At 32.6% G+C, this 19,777-nt stretch overlaps 1 protein-coding gene across 3 annotated transcripts in view; it reads left to right on the top strand.

Annotated features, from left to right (window-relative positions):
* Positions 1 to 15,929, top strand: part of ATF2 (activating transcription factor 2) — a 100,645-nt gene extending 84,716 nt beyond the window's left edge. For all 3 annotated transcript variants that reach the window (XM_007494414.3, XM_056794023.1, XM_056794022.1), the window contains 2 exons: positions 7,668 to 7,773; positions 13,325 to 15,929. In XM_007494414.3, coding sequence (XP_007494476.2) covers positions 7,668 to 7,773; positions 13,325 to 13,551 — 333 coding nt within the window. In that variant the 3' untranslated portion in view covers positions 13,552 to 15,929. The remainder of the gene's footprint in view (positions 1 to 7,667; positions 7,774 to 13,324) is intronic.
* Positions 15,930 to 19,777: the final 3,848 nt, after the last annotated feature.

The raw sequence follows: 19,777 nt of genomic DNA, 5'->3' as shown, positions 1-19,777 counted from the left end.
GTTATATAAATTATATTTTTATCTTTACCTTTTTCTAACATAAAATCATCCACCTGAATTTTTGTTTATTACTTAATTCACTTGGTAGGCTGTGCCAGTTTTCTGCCTGGAGCATATATTTATGGTAGCATTTACAACTTTTAATGAGATATTGATGTATCCTTAATTACACTGCAGCAGTAGTGGCCACTGCTATAATAACAACAATGCTTTATTGTTTTTAGAAAAAGTTAAGAGGATTCAGCTTTCAAAAAAAATTAATTCTTTGGGTTTTTTTTTTTTTCAGTAAACTAAGATTCAGATTAAAAAAAAAAACAACTACCTGTGTCTGATTTGATGAGGAGCAATAAAAAAACTAGGGAAAGGACACTTCAACCTCTTTTCTGACATAATTTGATGAGTGATCTCTACAGTTGCATAAATTTTAGACATTCAATACAAACAAATGAAAAAATGGTGAGGGGAGAGGTGCAGACCTGTGATCTCCTCACTAGAGGAAAGTTCCTCCAGCAATGCAGATCATTTATTTATTCTTCAACTTTGTGGTGTTAGAGAGTTTGCCTGGGCCACTGATAATTGACTTATTACCTAGGGTCATGCAGCCAATCTTGTCTGAGATGTGAGACTTGAACCTAGATTTTCCTGACTTTGAGACTAGCTTTTTATTATACAACACATCCTCTTAAAAAAAAAAGTTAGAAATTAAAAAATCTTTATTGGGGGGAAAAAAAAGTAAGCAGACGACTTTGGCTTCCAGACCATAAAGAGTTAACTTGCTTATAGTAGATTCAGGGGAAAAGAAATTTCTTTCAGTCTGCCAAAAGCAAAACCGTTAACTGTGAAGAACAGAATGACTTGTAAAGAAAATTGAATGTCAAAGAAATAATTAAACCGTATTTTTTATGTGAAAACATTAATCAATCCCGCATTTCCTTAATAATTCTTCACTTGACATGCTGGCATAGCTGATCAGCATAGTGGGCAGTAATGACCCATGATTGCTTTTATGTTGTATTCAATAGTAAATCTAATAAGTTTTGTGATTTGACTTTTCATATGAAGAAGTTTGCATATAAGGGTTTAATAGTTCATATTTTCCTTACCACCTAACAATTCATCCATATTCTATCACATTTTAACTTTCTTAAATGGTTTGTTATTACAGGTAACTTTTGTCTTTTCCACAATTTTTTTTATTGTGAAAGTATTACTAGTGATCTAGATCTAAGCCTTGAGTACTCAGTTATAAATTGTTGTTCTTTTTGGTTTTTTAGAAAGAGAATTTGGTGGATAACCCCAACTACATTATTGTTGTGCGTTAATAGCAACAAGCCCATTGTTTTTTGTCTTTTGCCTGAATTGACTTTTAAAAATTTCTCCCACTAGGAAATAGCTTTTATTATTTTTAAATTTTTATTGTTACCTTGTGTTTTTACTTATTCATTCATTCATTCATTCATTCATTTATTTATTTAAGCCCTTATCTTCTGGCTTGGAGCCAATGTCTGAGGCCAGATTTGAACCTAGGACCTCCCTTCTCTAGGCCTGACTCTCAATCCACTGAGCTACCCAGCTGCCCCCTGCCTTTTGTTTTTATACCAATTATTTCTCCACTTTCCTCTTATCTCAACAATGAATCCATACCTGTTCCAAAAAACATTTACCAAAAGCTAAATGACATAGTGACCACATCTCACATCCTTAGCTGCTTACCTTTCCTGACAGGAAGGATATATGCTTTATTATCAGCTGATCAGGACTGAATTTACAGGACTGTTGTTCATATAGTTTATTTTCATATTTTTAAATAATTGTACATTGTTGAGTTGGGCACATTATTTAATCTTCCTGGGCCTCAGTTTTTTCTCTTAAACGAGAGGGTCAAACTAGATAGTTTCTAAAATCTGTTCCACCTGAAAATCTATGAGCCTCTCACTTTATCTGCTCTAAGTTTTCATTATTTCTCAATTATAGGGTAAAAAAGCAGAATGTTCTTTTTATTAAAATTAGTTTTCCTACATTGCTTTCATGATTAAAATATTAGAGATATGCAGCTTATTAAACTTTTTAAAGTTGAGGTCTTGCTTAAAGTTATATGAGATCTAGACCTATTTAAGCCTAGCACATTGATTTAAGGAAAGAATAAGGCAGAATTCAGTAGATGGGTAAGACAGGAGCTAAGTTGGTGCTCCACTCTCAACCCCCCCCCCCGCCCCCAATTTTTCCTTATTAGCAACATTTTCTTTCCACATTAGTATGTGAAACATAAAAAATTTGTGTTTCTTGATCTTCTGTGGTATTTAGATGAGCTTATTCCCGTCAGACTAGGCAACTAAATTTTTTTGAGAAGAAATCAGAACAACTAATGATGCCATTAAAATATGTTCAAGTTGACTCTGGAGAATATTTGTATGTGTGTAATACTGACTTAGAATTTATTCAGTTTGTTTTTCTTTAGTATATACTTCACAGTCATTTTTCTTTGAGAAGAGACTTTACAAACTTAAGAATTCTTTATTGTTTTTATAGCTAAAGTATGATTTTAAATCTTGCATTATACTGGTTATTTCTAGAAGCATAGACTTTTAGATTTAGATGATCCTTGGGAACATGACACAAGGGAAAGAACATTGGTCTTGGCTTCAAAAGAATGAGGTTCTAAGCCTGGCTCTACAGCTAATAGTGGTTTGCCCTAGGCAATTCTTTTAACTTGTTTGAGTTTCTGTTTCCTCATCTGTACAAATAATAGTATAATAGTATTTCTCTATTTATGGCATAGAATTTTTGGAAGATAAGTTTGTAAGCATTAAAGTATGTTGCTGTTATCATCTAGTTACTCCCTCCCCTTATTTTACAGATAAGGAAACTGTAGATCACACAGCTCCTATCTGAAATGCCCAAACTGTACCATGTTGCTTCATATTCTGTTGATGTTTACTGAAAATTGTGTAACTTGATCAAGGATCTCATTATTCTTTTTTCTTAGTATTTTAAGTATATAATTTAGATATTTTCAATGATCAAGTGTTAAGATTTTATTTCCATTTTCACTGGTTAATTGTGCCCATGAATGGTCAGTAAAGAAGAATTGTTACATAATAATTGGATATTGTGATGAGTAAAAAGAAGCAATACAAAGAAATAAATTACTCAAAGGAAAAAAACCCAATCTATGATTAGTTCTCAAATTTTTTCAAGTAGTGATAGACTAGAAAGTCATAGATGACTGCTTTATGAACTGCGTGGCTGTTAGACCATGGCCATCCAGAGTAAATGAATTGGTTATCCTGGCATGATTTCATCATATTGAGATTTCCTCAAACAGTATAAAGAACGTCTTTAACATGATCTGGCAATATATATTCAACTTTTAATTATCCACAATGAGGGAGAATAGCAATGTAGAGAATCTAGAAATAATTAATACTTGACTTTCAACTAAAAGATTTACCATCTCCCCAAGTTTTCAGCTTCTTAATAATGTTTTGTTTAGGTCAATAATACATTTTGATCAATTTTACATAGCACTCTTTATTTTTTCAAATGCTTTCACATTCATTATCTGGAAATTAGTGTGTGATCTTCATTGATTGAGAGAAGATTAGACCCTGAAATTGAGTAGGAATAAAAAAAAAAGGAACTGTATTAGTTTCTGCATTATGGAGCTATTTACAATGGTGACTGAGAGGTTTTTCTAAAATCCACAGTTCCCACTTCCAAAGTTTCCAAGAAGTCTGTATTTTTCTTGTCAGATTCCTCTGGGATCTGAATTAATCTTGATTGTCTTCCTCTTTGTGATGAATGTTTACTTAAGGAAAAGTAGAAATTATTTTGTTATTAAGTGTACCCCCTCACACTGTAGCATCAGTGTGGGCATTCTAGTCGGTGAATTAATCAGCTAGCATTATGTGCTTCCTACATACTAGTCTCTGTACCTGGTTCTTGTCTTTTTGGAGAATTGTTTTATCACTAGAACATTAAAACTTATATACAATACTCTATAATTTATGTTTGAAGATTAACTGAGTTTATACAAGTATTTATTTCTTACCTTACCACTTGCTAGGAACTGTTCTTCTCTATTCCTTGCAGAAAAGTTCTTGATTTGGAGTTGGGCATTGACATTTCCTTCCAGGTTGCCCTTGGACAAACTCCTTAAACCTCTTGACCTTAGTTTTTCATCAAATTATTTGAACCAGATGACTATTAAAACTGTGGTCCTATACCATGCCCCAGCCATTTCCAACTTCTTACTAACAGCATGAATACGGATAAGTCACTTAAACTTTTTGAGCCCTAGTTACTTCATCACATCAATAAAATGAAGGTAATAATACTTAAACCAATTGCCTCTTAATGTTTCTGCAAGAATAAGTATGAGCTATTATTTATCCCTTAATAAATCATCTTTGACACTTTGTTTCAGATATATGCTGCTATTGTTGGTTTTATATTTCTAACATCACCACTGGCTTTGCAGTGTCCTTATAAGCCCCTCTGTCTTTATCCTTTCACTCTCACCTTACCCTTGTTCTGTGTCCAAGCTTTACTCCTCAAAACATTCAAATATTCAAATGCAGTTATTAAAAGTAGTTTATAACACAGACCTTTCAATCAGAAGATGCTTTCCTGACATGGAGTCATATGATAAGAAATTATTTCATATTTTTGAGGTAGACAACATAGAACATTTATCTGAAATTGTCCTAAATGTCAGGCACGCACTAGAAATTAGTTTTTGAATAAATGTCATTAGCATTTTTGCTTACCACTCAAATTTTGGGAAAAGGTGCAAGAAAAACATTTAGTCAATGTAGAATTCATTTAATTGAGTTTTGTACAAATGTGACTATGTTGTGTGTGTGTGTGTGTGTGTACCTACACACATTTTTATGTGTATATTCTGATTCTGTATTAATAAGGGAAAGGGGCACTACAGTGGTTTTTTTCCTGGTATTTACCCATTGTTTATACCATTAACTAGATTTTAACTTGAATTACAGTGAAAACCTGTTTAGAGGAAATATTGGGAAGAAGAAAAGTTTTAAACTTTGGAAGCTTAAACCTGTATAATAATCTTTGTAAATCACTGGAAACTTCACTTTTGTTTATTCATAAACCAGGTGGTTTGAACCAGATGAACAGTGATGATATTAACAGTGACAGATTTTGAAGCACAAAATACTGTCTTTTCATTGTTTTAAACTCTATCTTAATAGATTTGAACACCCATATTTAGTTTGGGCAGTGTAAAAATTTAGGAATTTAGTTTGGCTAGTATAGAAATGCTTTTTTAAAAAACATTTGGAATTATCAACTTACCAATTTTTAATCACAATTACTAGTAATTATCCTGTCTTGTTTTATAAATTCAATTTTTGGTAACTTCATATTATAATCTTAAAATAATATTGTGATTTTTGAACCATTCATTTAAACTCAAGCTTGGGCTGGTATATGTTTAACAACCATCTCCCTGAGAAAAGAAATGTAATGCATAATACATTTTTAAGTTAATCTACATTATTATATTTTATCCATTCACTTCAAGTCTAAGACAATTAACAAAGCAATAAATTAAGCTCTGATTTGTAGTAGTTGATAATTTCCAAGTATAAATGGTCACACTAAAAATTTGAAAATTACTTTGGTTTGAACTAGCTCCAGCATACCCCACTTAAACTTTTTTTCTGATGTTATTTTCCTAACCATTAAAAAAAATTGGTATAGCAAGTTGGTGAGGGCTCTAGTGCAGTGCACATAATGAAATGGGAACCTCTCCCCAGTTTCACATTATCTGGACTCTTGCAGGTGCCTTCTCTGGCTCCCTTATTGTTTGGACATGTGGTCATTATGGCCTTGGACATTTTCAATTGATGTTTCAGAGACATAAGAATTAATGAGAGTCTTGGTAAAACTCTTTTAAGAAACAAATCACATACATGCCAGGTATTGAATTAACTCTTGATTTATTTACATATAGATCCTCACATGTTGGGGCAGCTTGATCCCTCCTTCCAGTCAGGTCTCAGGATCAAACTGGCAGAGAGTCAGGATCAGGTACAAAGAGGTGTATGAGTGGGTGTGTGTGTGAGAGAGAGAAAGAAAATAATTTTTGGCAAAATTTTGGATTTTTCATGCTGCTACTGACTTCTACTGACTTTCATTAGTACAGATACTAATAAAGAATTGACATTAGTTATACAGTAATACCCTGTTTTATTTGGTATTTTAAAAGAATGATGTGTTTCACATAAACAAATTTGATAAATAACTTAGTTACCTTGTAATAAGCACTCAAACTATGAAATTTTTATTCAAAATATTAAGTACATCTCTGCTTCATCTGATAGTTTTCTGTACCTAAGCTAGTGTTTTTGATAACTTAAGGTTATCATTATGAATATAACTTACTGGACTGTGTTGTAACAGCAATGCCTTTTATTTAGGTTTATAGAATTATCTACTCCCATTATACTGCATGGCCTCAGGATGGGTTGACTTTTCCCATTCTTGTGTGTTGGCCTTTTATAGTTGTAATGTCTCTTCCCTCTATTGTTACTTTTTTTGTTAGTGGGCCTATTGCTCCTTATGCTCCCCCCCCCTTTTTTTTAATATTAACTATTCCTTCTAAGGAAAGACCGTAAAGTTTAAGGGTACCATTCAAGAGATATTTCTTGGCCTACTGGTTATAGGTTTATAGTTTTGAATAGTTCTGGTTGCTTAGAGACTAATATCTAAACAAATGAGACATTAATATAATTGGAAATACTGTCTTTATGTACATGTCATTGCTAATAGCATATTATTGGTAAGTAGCAGCTTCTCATTCATAAAGGTTTTAGTATTGAATGGTGGTATTAAGAAAACAGTTGGAGTGTTAACAGGTGGGTCAGAATAAGGTACTCCCAAAGATATTACTATTCATGAGTCATAGGAGGTACTCTCTGCTATATTGAAGAACTAAAGTGAGTGGAACAAAAATCAGCATTGGTTTATTAGTTTTAAACTTCTATCATGTGGAACCATTTAGATATTTTAGATGTTCATGTGTTGTTCATACCTGGTATCTTTCTAATTTCTAGGTTATCTGATATTTCAGGACTCAGGATGTTAATTTTAATATTTGAGGTGGTTGCATATTTCCCTTTGTAATTGAAAGAATGTTGAAAAATAGAACTCAGAATGTAAATACATCACTGAAAAGTCCAATGCAGATTCAGGAAAACTAATGTAAGGATTTAAAATATAAGATAAAGTGCACTAAAAGTGGATGGGCATTATAAACTCTTGAGGCGTTTTAGTCATGGCTTTGGAAAAATATTTCTCTTAAAATTGGACATGGGGAAATATTTCTAATAATTACCTTTTTAATGTCCATCTCCTGTGCTTCCAGAAAGCTTCCAGAAGCCACAAGCCAGTGTGAGAGAAAGGAAAAAAAGTGCATGGATGTGGTTGGCCCTATCATAATTTGTAAACTCTGCAAAAATTTTTGCATGTCTAAATATAAAAACTAATTGTGCTAATTAATTATTTAAGTAACATTCCTAGATGTTGTTCAAGTGGTCCAACTTTCAGACATTAATACCTGCTTGCTTTAAATTGTAAAAAAAATATGTGTTTTGTTTGACTCTGGTAAAGCATACAAGTTGTTTCTTCATCTCCAGAGTGAAGTCACCCTGCTGAGAAATGAAGTAGCACAGCTGAAGCAGCTTCTTCTGGCTCATAAAGATTGCCCCGTGACCGCCATGCAGAAGAAATCTGGCTATCATGGTGAGTAATGTCCCATTACCCACAGCCTGAGGCTGCGTCAGTGAAATACTGCCAGTGAGAATTGAGCTAGCATGAAAAACATGGAAACGACACTTCTAGGATTTAAGATTAAATACCAGGATTTCTACAAGGTTGTTTGAGTACAGGATCCTGCCTGCATTATTTTAAAATCTAGTTTTCTAAATGCCCCTAATTATAGATTTTCTTGTTTTCTATGGGGCATCATCTTGTAAAGTTGTAGTTTCCTATAGATAAATGAAGCTTCCCAATAATTTTCACAGTATTGGAAGTACTGAAAATTTGTATGTCTTCTTAGGGTAGTACATTTTCTTTGATTGGCAAAGTGAAAGATCCCCTCCCCTTCTCCCCAGTTCTCTATTGATTAAGTGAGTGGGGAGCACCTGTCTTTATTTAACAGAATATCCAAGATCAGGGAATCTTTTAAAAATAATTAATTTCATCTCCTTTACTCTTAGATTCCTTTTGTATTTAACATTCAACTTTGTGAACTTTATTCCTTATGACTACACAAAAGGAAAACTAAAAACAGTAATTTACATTGTGAATATCCTATTGATAGAAAAAAGCATTTGCAAAGAAGTCAAGTGGTTCACTTCTTTTGTGTTCAGCATTTTAAAGGTTAATTTTGCTTTTCCTCATGAAACTTCCTTTTGGGGGGATAAGATGCACAATGTTAGAACCAGCTGCTGCTTTTGAATAAATGGCCAATTTTGTCCACCGTACACAAATTTGTAACAAATAACAGAGCTGGGAATGCATTAGGCAACATTCATAATATATAACCCACAGCTTTCGTTTTTATGATTTAGTGATATTTCAGGATATTTATAAATGTGAAGATTGTTTCTGCCATATGTATCCACTTCATTTTAATTTGCCAGTGTCAGTAATTCAGAAGAAAAGAAACATTTTCTATTGCCGTGCAAACAGTTCCTCAGGTGCTTGCGATAAAACTTAATGGCCACCATCTTTACTTGTAGTCATTGTAAGCAGTTTCATCAGAATGGGCCATATTTTTTAATTTAAAAGATTCAAGAGATTTAGCAACTCTCTGTTGCCATATATATTTAGAACACTGATTTTTGTCAGTTTTGAGCACATAAATCTCAGACCTTTGATATCTAGTCATTTTGACAGGATATTGAATCACATTGTGAAGTAAATTGGAACCATATAGAAATATGTTTGGGATTTATTTTAACAATGATTGCTGCAGGGATGAGGCCATTATAGCTCCCATCTGACAGAAGAAAATAATTTCATAAAGAAGCTGCTGGGGATAATATTATGCATACATGATTTTCCTAACAAGTGAGTCTTTCTTGAGTTTTGATAATTTGAAAGAAAAAAGGCTTCCATCAAAATCCTACAGTTAGAAAATTAACAATTAACTTAAGAGTAGTCATCCCTCAATTTTTTATTGTTATTGTTGTTCAGTTGTGTCCAGCTCTTTGTGACTCCTTTTGAGGTTTTCTTGGGAAAGATATTGGAGTTGTTCGCCATTTCCTTTTACAGATAAGGAAACTGAGGCAAACAGGATGAAGTGACTTGCCCAAAATGACACAGCTATTAAAGTGTCAGCATCCAGATTTGAACCCTGTTCTTCCTGACTCCAGACCCACTACTATCTACTATGCAACTCTTAATTATCAGAAGCAAATTTTTCTTTATCTGCTACCTCTCGGTTTAGTACATTCTCAGCTAGTCTGTTTCTGCCCAGTATGTCCCTAGGAAAAGCATCCAAGACTATATAGAATAACTTTGAAAAGCTAAATGAACAAGAATCGCATGCATAATATGGTAGGGAATTTAGTAAGGAATAAAAGAGAAGAATACTATTACTGTTTGTTGCTTGGGATTATCTATACTACCATTCCTTTCCTTCCTCTTTGTGAGTTATCAAGAGTTCACTAAAATCAAATATCTTGACAATCCCAAATGAATTTTAATATTTAGTTTGGAATATATCAAGTGAAAATTCTAAAATATGTTCTGGAGTACATACAACTCCATTTTCTTTAAGAATAAATTGGTAAAGAGATGAACAGATTACATCATGTGAAGGGCTTTTTTACATTTTGGAGAAAATGAATGAAGTTGTTAACATAAATTTTTAATGTATAAACCATATTGTAATAATAGGTATTATGGCATGAAAGTAAGTTGGCTATAAACTATTGTTTGTATTTAAGCAACTAAATTAAATCCTTAGAATATATTTGTAAATAAAAAGCATTACAGTCAAGGGTGCTGTCTGGAATTTGTTTAGTAGCAGTTGATAGAATTTAGAGTATTATGGCTCAAACCTTTGAGAAAGTCATTGTATAAAAATATGGTGAGACAAGATAAAGAATAATTGAAAAGTGTAATAATAATGTGAAGAATAGGAGAGTGATCTTGTATGATTAAATCATACTCTTCAGATTTGGCCAGTGCTATGATATTTGTTTAAAAAAAAAACAAAAAAATTTTTACATTTAGGAGTGATTATAACTTTTTGTATTTTAAATATGGACAGTGTTTGGCATGACAGCTCATAGAATATTAGAATTATCAAATTTTAAAAGATACTGTTTATTCAGAATCATGAAGCAAAATATATTGTCACCTCAAGCAAAGTTTAAAAGTTCAAAATACCAAAACAAGGTCTTATGTAATTGTTACTTTTCCTGTCACCCTTCAGCTTTGTATCTCTCTGCAATTGTTAATGTTATCCCTTTTCTCCCCTCACATTCTAGAAATGACAATACTAGTACATGTTAATAAACATTGAATATACAAATTTTGCTATTAGGGATTTTCTGAATAAGTATCCTGTGTCTAAAGACTTTTCATAACTTTGAGATCTAGATATATTTGAATGAATATAGTTTTCCTGTTTGCTCATTTTGAAATATTCTTTGCAAAATGTGTTTTTTTCTTATGCTCTTTATCCCAGATCAGCCTTTTTTTCCAAAAACTTCTAAAATTTTCTAAAAAAATCTTACCCTATCTTGCTCTAGAAGGCAGAGGAAATGAAGCTATAGTACTTTTAGTTCAGTGTCCTGTTTGATTAAACTATTGTTATTTTTCCTTTGAAGTTACCTTGTGCCAAATTATCTCTAAATCTGAAGTTTAGAAGCTGCTTCTTATACTAATTCTATCATTTTTTTTAAACTGAATATTTTGCACTCTTAATAAGAAAACTGTGAAGATTGTTTCATACTTGGCGACCAGGTTCCCCACCCAGTGGAAATATTTTTGCTGGGGTGGGGGTGGAGTGGTTGTTTGTTAACTAAAGAAGAGGAGGATTTGAAGGGCTTTAGAAACCTGATCAATGTATTGATTGATCATGAATCCACAAGAATTATGATGGAACCCACTACTCACTTCCTGAAAGAGAGAGGTGATGAACTTAATACAGAAAGAAACATTTTCAGACTTTGCCAATGTGGGAACTAGTGTGCAGCTATATATTATTGACTGCTTTTTAGGTTTGGGATGTTTTTTGTTGGTGATTTTGTTTTTTTCCCAGTGGAGTATGACAGATTAATAAAATAAAACGTCAAAGAGCAGCAGGAAAATCTCAAAATAATTGAGTTAAACACAAACTGCATCATCGTTTTTTTAATTTTTAAAAGAAAGTCATTTAAATGGGATTTTAATATAAGTACATGTAAATTAGCCTATTAACCTCAAGTACTGCCTTTTAAGGACTATTATATATCTATCTATATTTTTATATATATATGTTAGGAATATCTATAGTAAGTAGTCCAAATGTCTTTTAAAAATTTTCTAAGGAAGAAATATTTCATTTCTGAATAATTCTGCCAGGGGAAAGTGCAAAGTTCACTGGAATTCTGCTTTCAAACTGTTCTTTCCCTGCCTTAGAAATCTCAGCCCTGATCTTCAGGCAAAGTGTGATGCCCATAAGGGATGCCTGTGCTCTAGGAAAGGAGGCCATTTCTCACTGAGACTTTGAAATGTTTATGTTTTAGTCCCAGCTCAAACTTCCAACTAGTATGACCTTGAGCAAGTGACTGCATCTCTCTCTAGTCTTTTGTTTTTAAGATAAAATACAAATTCCTATTTATCATTAAAACCCTTCCCAACCTGGCTTCTGACAACATATCTTTTGAGACTTATTATTGTTTCCCCTTTTAAATTTTGTACTCTAGTTAGCTTAGTACATGTGCCTCACAAACATTCTTTTCCCATCTCCATTCCTAAAATGAACTACCTCCTCTCTTTTAAGCCTGAGCTCAGGTATCCAGCTACTAAGGTCTCTCCTATTCTTCAAATTCATTTATATTTACTTTGTACCTATTAATGTTTTTATATATTTACCTTTTAGTATATTTACTTTGAGGCTATTACTTTTACATGTTGTTCCCTCTGTGATAGAATGTAGGTCTCTTTGAGGCCACAGTGTCTGGTACATAAAGGAAACTTTAAAATGCTTTTGATATGTTATAAAATAAGGGGGGGTTACCTTGTAGGGTGGGATGGTGGTATCTAAGTAAAATAAATATGGACAGTTTTCCAAAGTCCCTCTCAATTCTAACATTCTCTTATTCTAATTCTATTATTGAACATATGCCCCCAAGTAGGCAGATGAGTGTATATTTGCAGACCTGGTATAAAATAAGAGTCAGTATTGCTTTTCAAAGCTAAATCCTAAATTAAAAAAAAAAAACTTTTCATTCTGCTAAAGTAAACCTATTGTCCAGACAACAAAACTCTTTTAGATATACTTTTTGAATTTCTGTTCTGTTGGAGTATCTTGAGTTCTTAGGTGGAATTTAAAAAAAAAAATCTTAATTAATTCATATAACTGTAACAGCTGGTGGCATTTAAACTCTAAATATTGCTTATTCTCATGTGTATGCATCATTAGAATCAGGTGTTGTAATCATCCATTACTGCAGTAGATGGAAAGTCAGCCAAAAACACTGCATTTCTGAAAATGCAGAGGGAATAATTTGAAAACTTCTGTCTCATCTATAATAACTATTGTGATGCCTTTTTGCTGTGTAATAAATATTTTTATCTTAACAAAAGCAACAAATGTGTGTGTACATAGAACTAAGCAAAAAATATCTTCTCTCCTGTAAACTGATAAATAGGAATGTAAATAAGGAGTTTTTTTAAGTTACATGTTTTGGCAGCATGCCTACTCCTTTCATTTATTTATTTTTTTAAACAACCCATTAACATATATTTCTTGAATTCCCTACTCAGTGAAAATGCACTATATGTCCCTTCATCTCCACTATTCACAGGATTGTGAAAGAAGCACTATGAGAATGGAAGTTGTTTCTTGTTACATTTATGCCTTTCAGTTGGCCACAGAAGGCACTATCAGCTACTTGGGGTGGGGGGGTTGTACCCATTTACCATTGTTTCAGAATGAGTCACACTTTTTCTTAGATAAGCACCAGATTGCTCTTCTAAAGTAATCTCTCAGGACAGTGGCCCATCATATATAAAATAACCTTCCCATTGTTTCATATGAGAAAAGTAAGTACTTTCTTATTTTTCTTCTCAGCTGCTGATAAAGATGATAGTTCAGAAGACATTTCAGTGCCAAGTAGCCCCCATCCTGAAGCGATACAGCACAGTTCCGTCAGCACTTCCAATGGAGTGAGTTCAACTTCCAAGGCAGAAGCTGTAGCCACTTCAGTCCTTACCCAGATGGCGGACCAGAGTACAGAGCCAGCACTTTCACAGATTGTAATGGCTCCTTCTTCTCAATCACAGCCCTCAGGAAGTTGATTAAAAATGTGGATTGCAACAGTTTTAGATATTAATGACTTTAAAGGGAAATCAAGGAAAGACCATCTCCATTTAGGAGAAATCTGTAGTTGTAAAAATTATTAATTTTTTAAAAAATTGAAATTAAATTTGGCTCTAAAGATTGGAATATGGGCAGATGAAGATAAGACTGAGCAAGTTTCTAGTCTCTGTGGAAAAGACTTTCTTTTTTTATAAATATTGTTAGATTTAATAGTTCTTTTCTGTGCTCAATGTGTAAAGTGTGTGTATAGTACAATGTGATTTATTTCACTTTTAATTTGATGTTGTTATTTTAACAAATATGGGGATATTATTACTAAATCTCCCTCCCCACTTCCCTGTTCTACCTAACTATCCCCTGCCCCTCAACTGTGATGGTAGTATTGTTATGTCATTTATACCAAAGTTCTGCATAGTCCCTATTGACTTTGTAATATTAACAAGGTCATAAAGCACTAGGCAAGAGAAAGATAGTAACGGTAAATTTGCTTTTAATCTTTTTGCCTTTTTTTATTTTGCACATTGTGAGAGCAAGAACCGTGGGAGAAAACATTTGCTTTATATCATATTGTGGAGCTTTATTTGGCTTTTAAACTTTTTTTTTTTAAATGTCAATATGGTATAAGACATACAGTACCTTTTTATGCACATTCTTAAACTAGATCAGGGTCATTAGTATAAAACAAATGGCTTTTGTTTTTTATGAAATTAAATTGATGTTAGTATGTCAACCGTTATCATTTAAATCCAAATAAAAGTGTGCAGTTACCCTACTTTGTGAGGCTAAATGACAGTAAATATATAGTGTATGATACAGGGTTATCAGATATCTAAAGATTTTCAAAATTAACTTGATCTTTTATGAATTTCAAGTTAAAAACTGAGGAGTTTATGCATAACCAAGTACAATATGATCACCAGAAAAACCTAAAGTTACTACACTAGACCACTCAAAACTTTTTTTTGTCATAGTCTTGTACTTGCAAGCTAACTTGTACTTAATCTTGTGAAAGCACTGTCATCTTTTAGTAGCAAATTTTGATACCTTTCTCGTGGAAAAATCAGTATCTATCTTGAAAACAATGTAATTATAATGTGGAGCGTGTGTATATATGTGTGTGTGTGTGTGTGTGTGCGCGCACTTGTATGGATGATTCAGTAGTTTATGCCGGCAGTCTTTGCTTGAGTGTTTAAAGATGCCTTCAATGTGATGCTGGCTGGTAGATGATTGCAGTTTAGAATGTTGTTTCCTGCGCGGACTTGGATAACTAACATTCCATGGTGTCGTCTGTTTCTGATGAGATGATTGGAGGGACACTTTTCTCATTATCCAATCATCATCTCTAGGATATTGAGTTTTCTAAATGTGCCATTATCTATTCTTATTCTGCACTTATGTTCAAAATACAGTACAATATTTTACAATAGACTCAATTGTTTAAAAAAAAAGTAGGTGTATGCTTCAGGTAAGCAAACTTTGTAAAATAGCTATAAAGCATACTCGGTAGCAACTTCTGGCATTCAGGCAGGATTCCATTATGTAAATATAACATGGATATCTGTAATGCTTCTATAATAAGTTGTGTAGTTTGTTCTTCCTTCTACATGCTACACTATCTGCTTGACTGATATTTTAAAAATCTGTATGGAATGTCCTTGATGATTTTAGGAAAAGAATATGCTTTATATAGTATCCAGTCTTTCTAAGGTCAAAACTACAAAGCATCCAAATGATCTAAATACCACTTTGGGACTTTTCAATGTAAAGATAATAGGAATTCTAAATATCTGGCCTATTGAAAATAATTTTAGTTGGTAATCCTGCATCTAAAATCTTTGGGTTTAGAGGATTTCATAGTTTAATCAGTGAAAGTAATTTCTCAGTTATCATTCTGCCACAGATATGCAGAGAGGGAATTGATCCCAAAGGCACAAAATGTGAATTCTGCAAGAAAGTTATGTAATTAACTATTTTTTATCATATTTTTGGTGGATTAGGTAAAGCCTCATTGGTTCACTCTCCTGAATGCTTCAAAACATTTTTCTTTTTATTTATACATTTTTTGGTAATAGGACTCTCACAACTGTAAAATAAAACATAGATGTAAGGAGATATGTAAACAATTACTGTACTTTACTGAGGTTAGCAGAATTTTCATTATAAAGCAATCTGTATTCAGCAAAATCAAAACCATTATTAGTTGTACAAATTCCGTTTTGACTTTAAGTATGTCACACTACTTCTGTAATTAAAATTTGGGGTCTTTACATTTGAAATGTTTCACAAACTGTACTGTTTTCTTTTACATGCAGTTGCATGAGTAAATCATCAGAGAATAAAGTCTATCTTTAAATTACATTCGTAATTTGATGTTCTCTCTCCTTAACACTTTTTTAAAGAGCATTTCTTATCATTGGAATTTCAAATAATGATCTTTTTCGTTTACCTTTTCTTTTTTTCCTGATTCCTTACACCTAGTACTTGGTGTTCTAATAGCATTCTCATACTCATTGTTTTAAAAAACTACCCTAAGTCACCCTGATATAAGCATCAACAGTTATCAGACTTCTTAACTCTCTCTGCACAATATTTTTTAAAGGTTTATACTGCCTTTAAAGGTTATTAGATGCATAAAAGACTAAATTGTCCTTTAGCACAAGTCAGATGAGTTATTTACTAACCACTATCCCAATGTAATACTTCCCTTTCACCATAATATAGAAAGTGTTACCCTTTTTCCTTGAATGGTATATTTGATGCCATTTATTGAATTGATAAGTGCTAGGTGCTGACTCCTCTTGTAGATATAAAGGAAAGTGCATTTAAAATGTCATGAATTACTGTGAAGTTTGAATGAAGAGTGAAGAACTTAAGAGTGAGGATCATGAACAGCCTTCCAAGAGGTGGAATTGATTTGTTGACCCTGATGCAAATGTAGGAAGCTCTGTATTGCTTAAGAAAAATACAACAGTTTGTTAATATTTATAAAAGCTAGTAAGAAGATTAAAATATTTCAATCACTTCCTTATTTTATGATGCCCAACTTTAATCTTGTCCTTCCTCTTGGACCATGCCATGGGCATCATTTCATAGGTTACATTTTATTTGTAAAATGTGTTCAATAAATTAATACCCCTTTGAATTGGTATTAATCTAACATGGAGCCCCCTTATGCCAATTTCAGCTATCAATGGAATGGTGATATTACAAGACTGGTCTTAAAGTGAAATTTTATTTTTCCTTAAGTTAAAATGTGACAGAGAAGGATTCCCAGTGAATAGTTTAGTAGAATTAATATTTGTGGATAGAATGGTAGAAGCAGCATTTGATGATCATTCATCATGGACAAATCTCAGTCAAGGGGTGCTATAGAGGAAGATATCAAGAATCCAGTTAATCTATTTCAAAGTACTTAAAATGAGATTAATCCTTTGAAATTATTAATTTTTTTTTGTCTCAAAGATAAGCAGAATTCTATAACAAATAAAGCCCAGTAATTGAATAAAGTGCTTTTAAAACGAGTTAAAAATTCAGAAGTTACCCTATTCAGGGTTCAAGATATTTTTCTTACTTAAATGATATTGAACTGCTTTTCAGTATTTCAGCTTCAATAAAACAAAAGAAAGTTGTTTTTAATATGCTTGAGAGAGAGAGATGAAAAAAAAACATTTATTGGGATTTTTTTTGTTTTGTTTCCCCTGTAGTATATGCTTTAGGTATAAGAAAAAGTCTGAGGGAAACTGATTTGGCAGAATTTTACCTTCCGGAATATTATGTAAATTATCTTGACCACAGAATAATGATATTTACAACTAGAAGCTATTAAAATTGTCCCATATTTTTGTTGTTTCCAAGAATCCTGAGTATCTGACTTGGAAAGGATTTCAAAAGTAACTAATACGATATTCAAGTCAGTTTTTGCTTGAATACTTTAGTCAGGAGAGCCCACTACCCCCTGAAGGAGCCTATTCTGTACTTTTGGCTTCTTCAAGCCTAAATTTGACTTGAAATTTTATCTCAGTATGAATTTTCTAATGTCCCTGTGTATTTATTTGGTTATGCCTCATTGCTCACTCTTCCTGACTGCCTGAGGATGATAGGATTGTAGATTTACAGCTGGAGGGAACCCTAGAGGTCATATAAACCAATCCCCTCCTTTATAGAGAAGCAGACACATCAGGAGGCTCAAAGTGTTGTTTCCAAGGACAGTCTTTGTAGCGATTTTTTTTCCATTAAGCATGGAATACAAGATAGCTTTCTTTTGCCTTGACCTCCTTGCTTTTATCTTCTTCATACCCTATTTGTAATCATTTTGAAGTTTTCATTTCATATTTATTATACTACTTGGTCACACAAGTGAGACAGACAGGGTGGCATTAGCCTCTTTTTTTCCCCATTCACTCAATATACATTAGACTTCACCTTCCGTGCATAGATTATAGGAGAGGGAAAAACTTAGATGGGAATATAGTGCCTGCTTTCATGAGTCCTGCGGTTAATAATTTGACACCAAAAAAGCTAACCAAAATAAACAATAGTAAGTGAGAAGATCTTGGGCACCATTGTGGTTTGCAATATGCATTATATACTGAGGTAAAAGAAGCTGAATGCAATGGCTGTGCTTTGCTAATTAAAAGAGGTCCCTAAAAATAGAAAGATCTGGCAGCATTTTAAAAGTCTGTTATCTTAGTTCCATTGAGAAAAGCTCCAGAATCATCAGGTTTAGTTAGATAAGTCCTCTACACATTTTTTTCTTTTATAATACTTATCATTTTTAAGTTTCTCACTTCCATAATGTTTTATAAATTAATTAATGCTATCCAAACTGATTATTGACAAAATAATGGGATCTTATATATCAGTCACAAGGCCATGGATTGAGTTGGTACTTACTAATGGTTATTGAATTAAATTGACTCTGTCAACATATATGTATATTCACACATAAAAATCTGAAGACTCCAGTTTTTTAAGCTTACAATTTAATGTAAAAATGGTTTACTTTCATTTTCCTGCTATAAGATGTTATTGTTTACATTGTAGTACCCTGATGCTAGACTCTCAGAACTTGTGTACAAGAGGTCCAAAAACAACATTGTTTCTGTAGGGGGACAACATCCTTGAGAGCTTGCATACTGCCTATAGTCAATGTAAAAATTGCACAAAATGTTAGAATTTTTTTAAAAATCTACAGAAGTATTACAGTAAAGCCCAGGAAAAACGTAAGTTCAGGAAATAGACAATTAAGAATGACTCCAATCTATGAATTTTCTCCCATTTCAAAAATGCAGAACTAACCATTTGTTCAGAACCAACCAATACATTTGAAAGACTCCATAACAATCAACTGGAATAATTCAACCAAAAAGATAGTATATTTTGGTAAGCTAAATCAAAAACTGATGGTAATAGAAAATAGTGGCAAATGTCAGCTTGGAAAAAGATCCATTTTCTACTAGTCTGGTGCATACTGGTCAACTCATTTTTACATTCTGTGCCAAAGGCTTTCTGACTAGGGAGAAAATATTCCATGTTTCTAGCATGTCCTTTGAATCTTCCCTATTGGGATGTTACTGTTTCTCTTCTCCAAAATTTGTATTGTATCTTAATTTCATACAAATACTTTTGATTTTGGTAAAGACTTAAGTCAAAGACATAATTTGCTTCAAATTATATCCTACATTCAAATAATTAGGAAATTTTGATGCTTTACTTTTAAAATTTGTTTTGATAATCTAATTGTATCATAACTAAATGAAGGTTGGCATATTGAAGCATTTTTGGTATTAGGTTCCATTTCCCTGTAAAGGTTATACAGAAGGAAGACAATCTCTTTATCAGATTTCTTTTTAAATAGGCAATTTCTGCCTAAAGAAATAATATGAGTAAATGAAAAAGTTATGTTTGGTACAGCCTGCTGACAAAATCTGACAGATGAATTTTAACATGACCTTTGCCAATCGTGTGGCTTTCATTTTCCTATGAATGTAAAGCATCACTTTATGTTTGTGAAAAATAAGCAAGAATTTTAAGTTAATAAAAACTTTTCTTAAAGACCATACTAGGTAACTATTATTTTTCTTTTTCATTTCTACCTGAGAATAAATATTAAAAGTTTGGCCTCCAAAAAAAACATACATTTCATTGTCACTTCCCTTGACATCTTAATTGTCTCCACACTGCACTTTGGGTTGTCTTCCTTCT

Source organism: Monodelphis domestica, chromosome 4 (assembly GCF_027887165.1).
Source record: "Monodelphis domestica isolate mMonDom1 chromosome 4, mMonDom1.pri, whole genome shotgun sequence".
Classification (NCBI taxonomy): domain Eukaryota; kingdom Metazoa; phylum Chordata; class Mammalia; order Didelphimorphia; family Didelphidae; genus Monodelphis; species Monodelphis domestica.
This window is presented reverse-complemented; position numbering and strand designations above follow the sequence as displayed.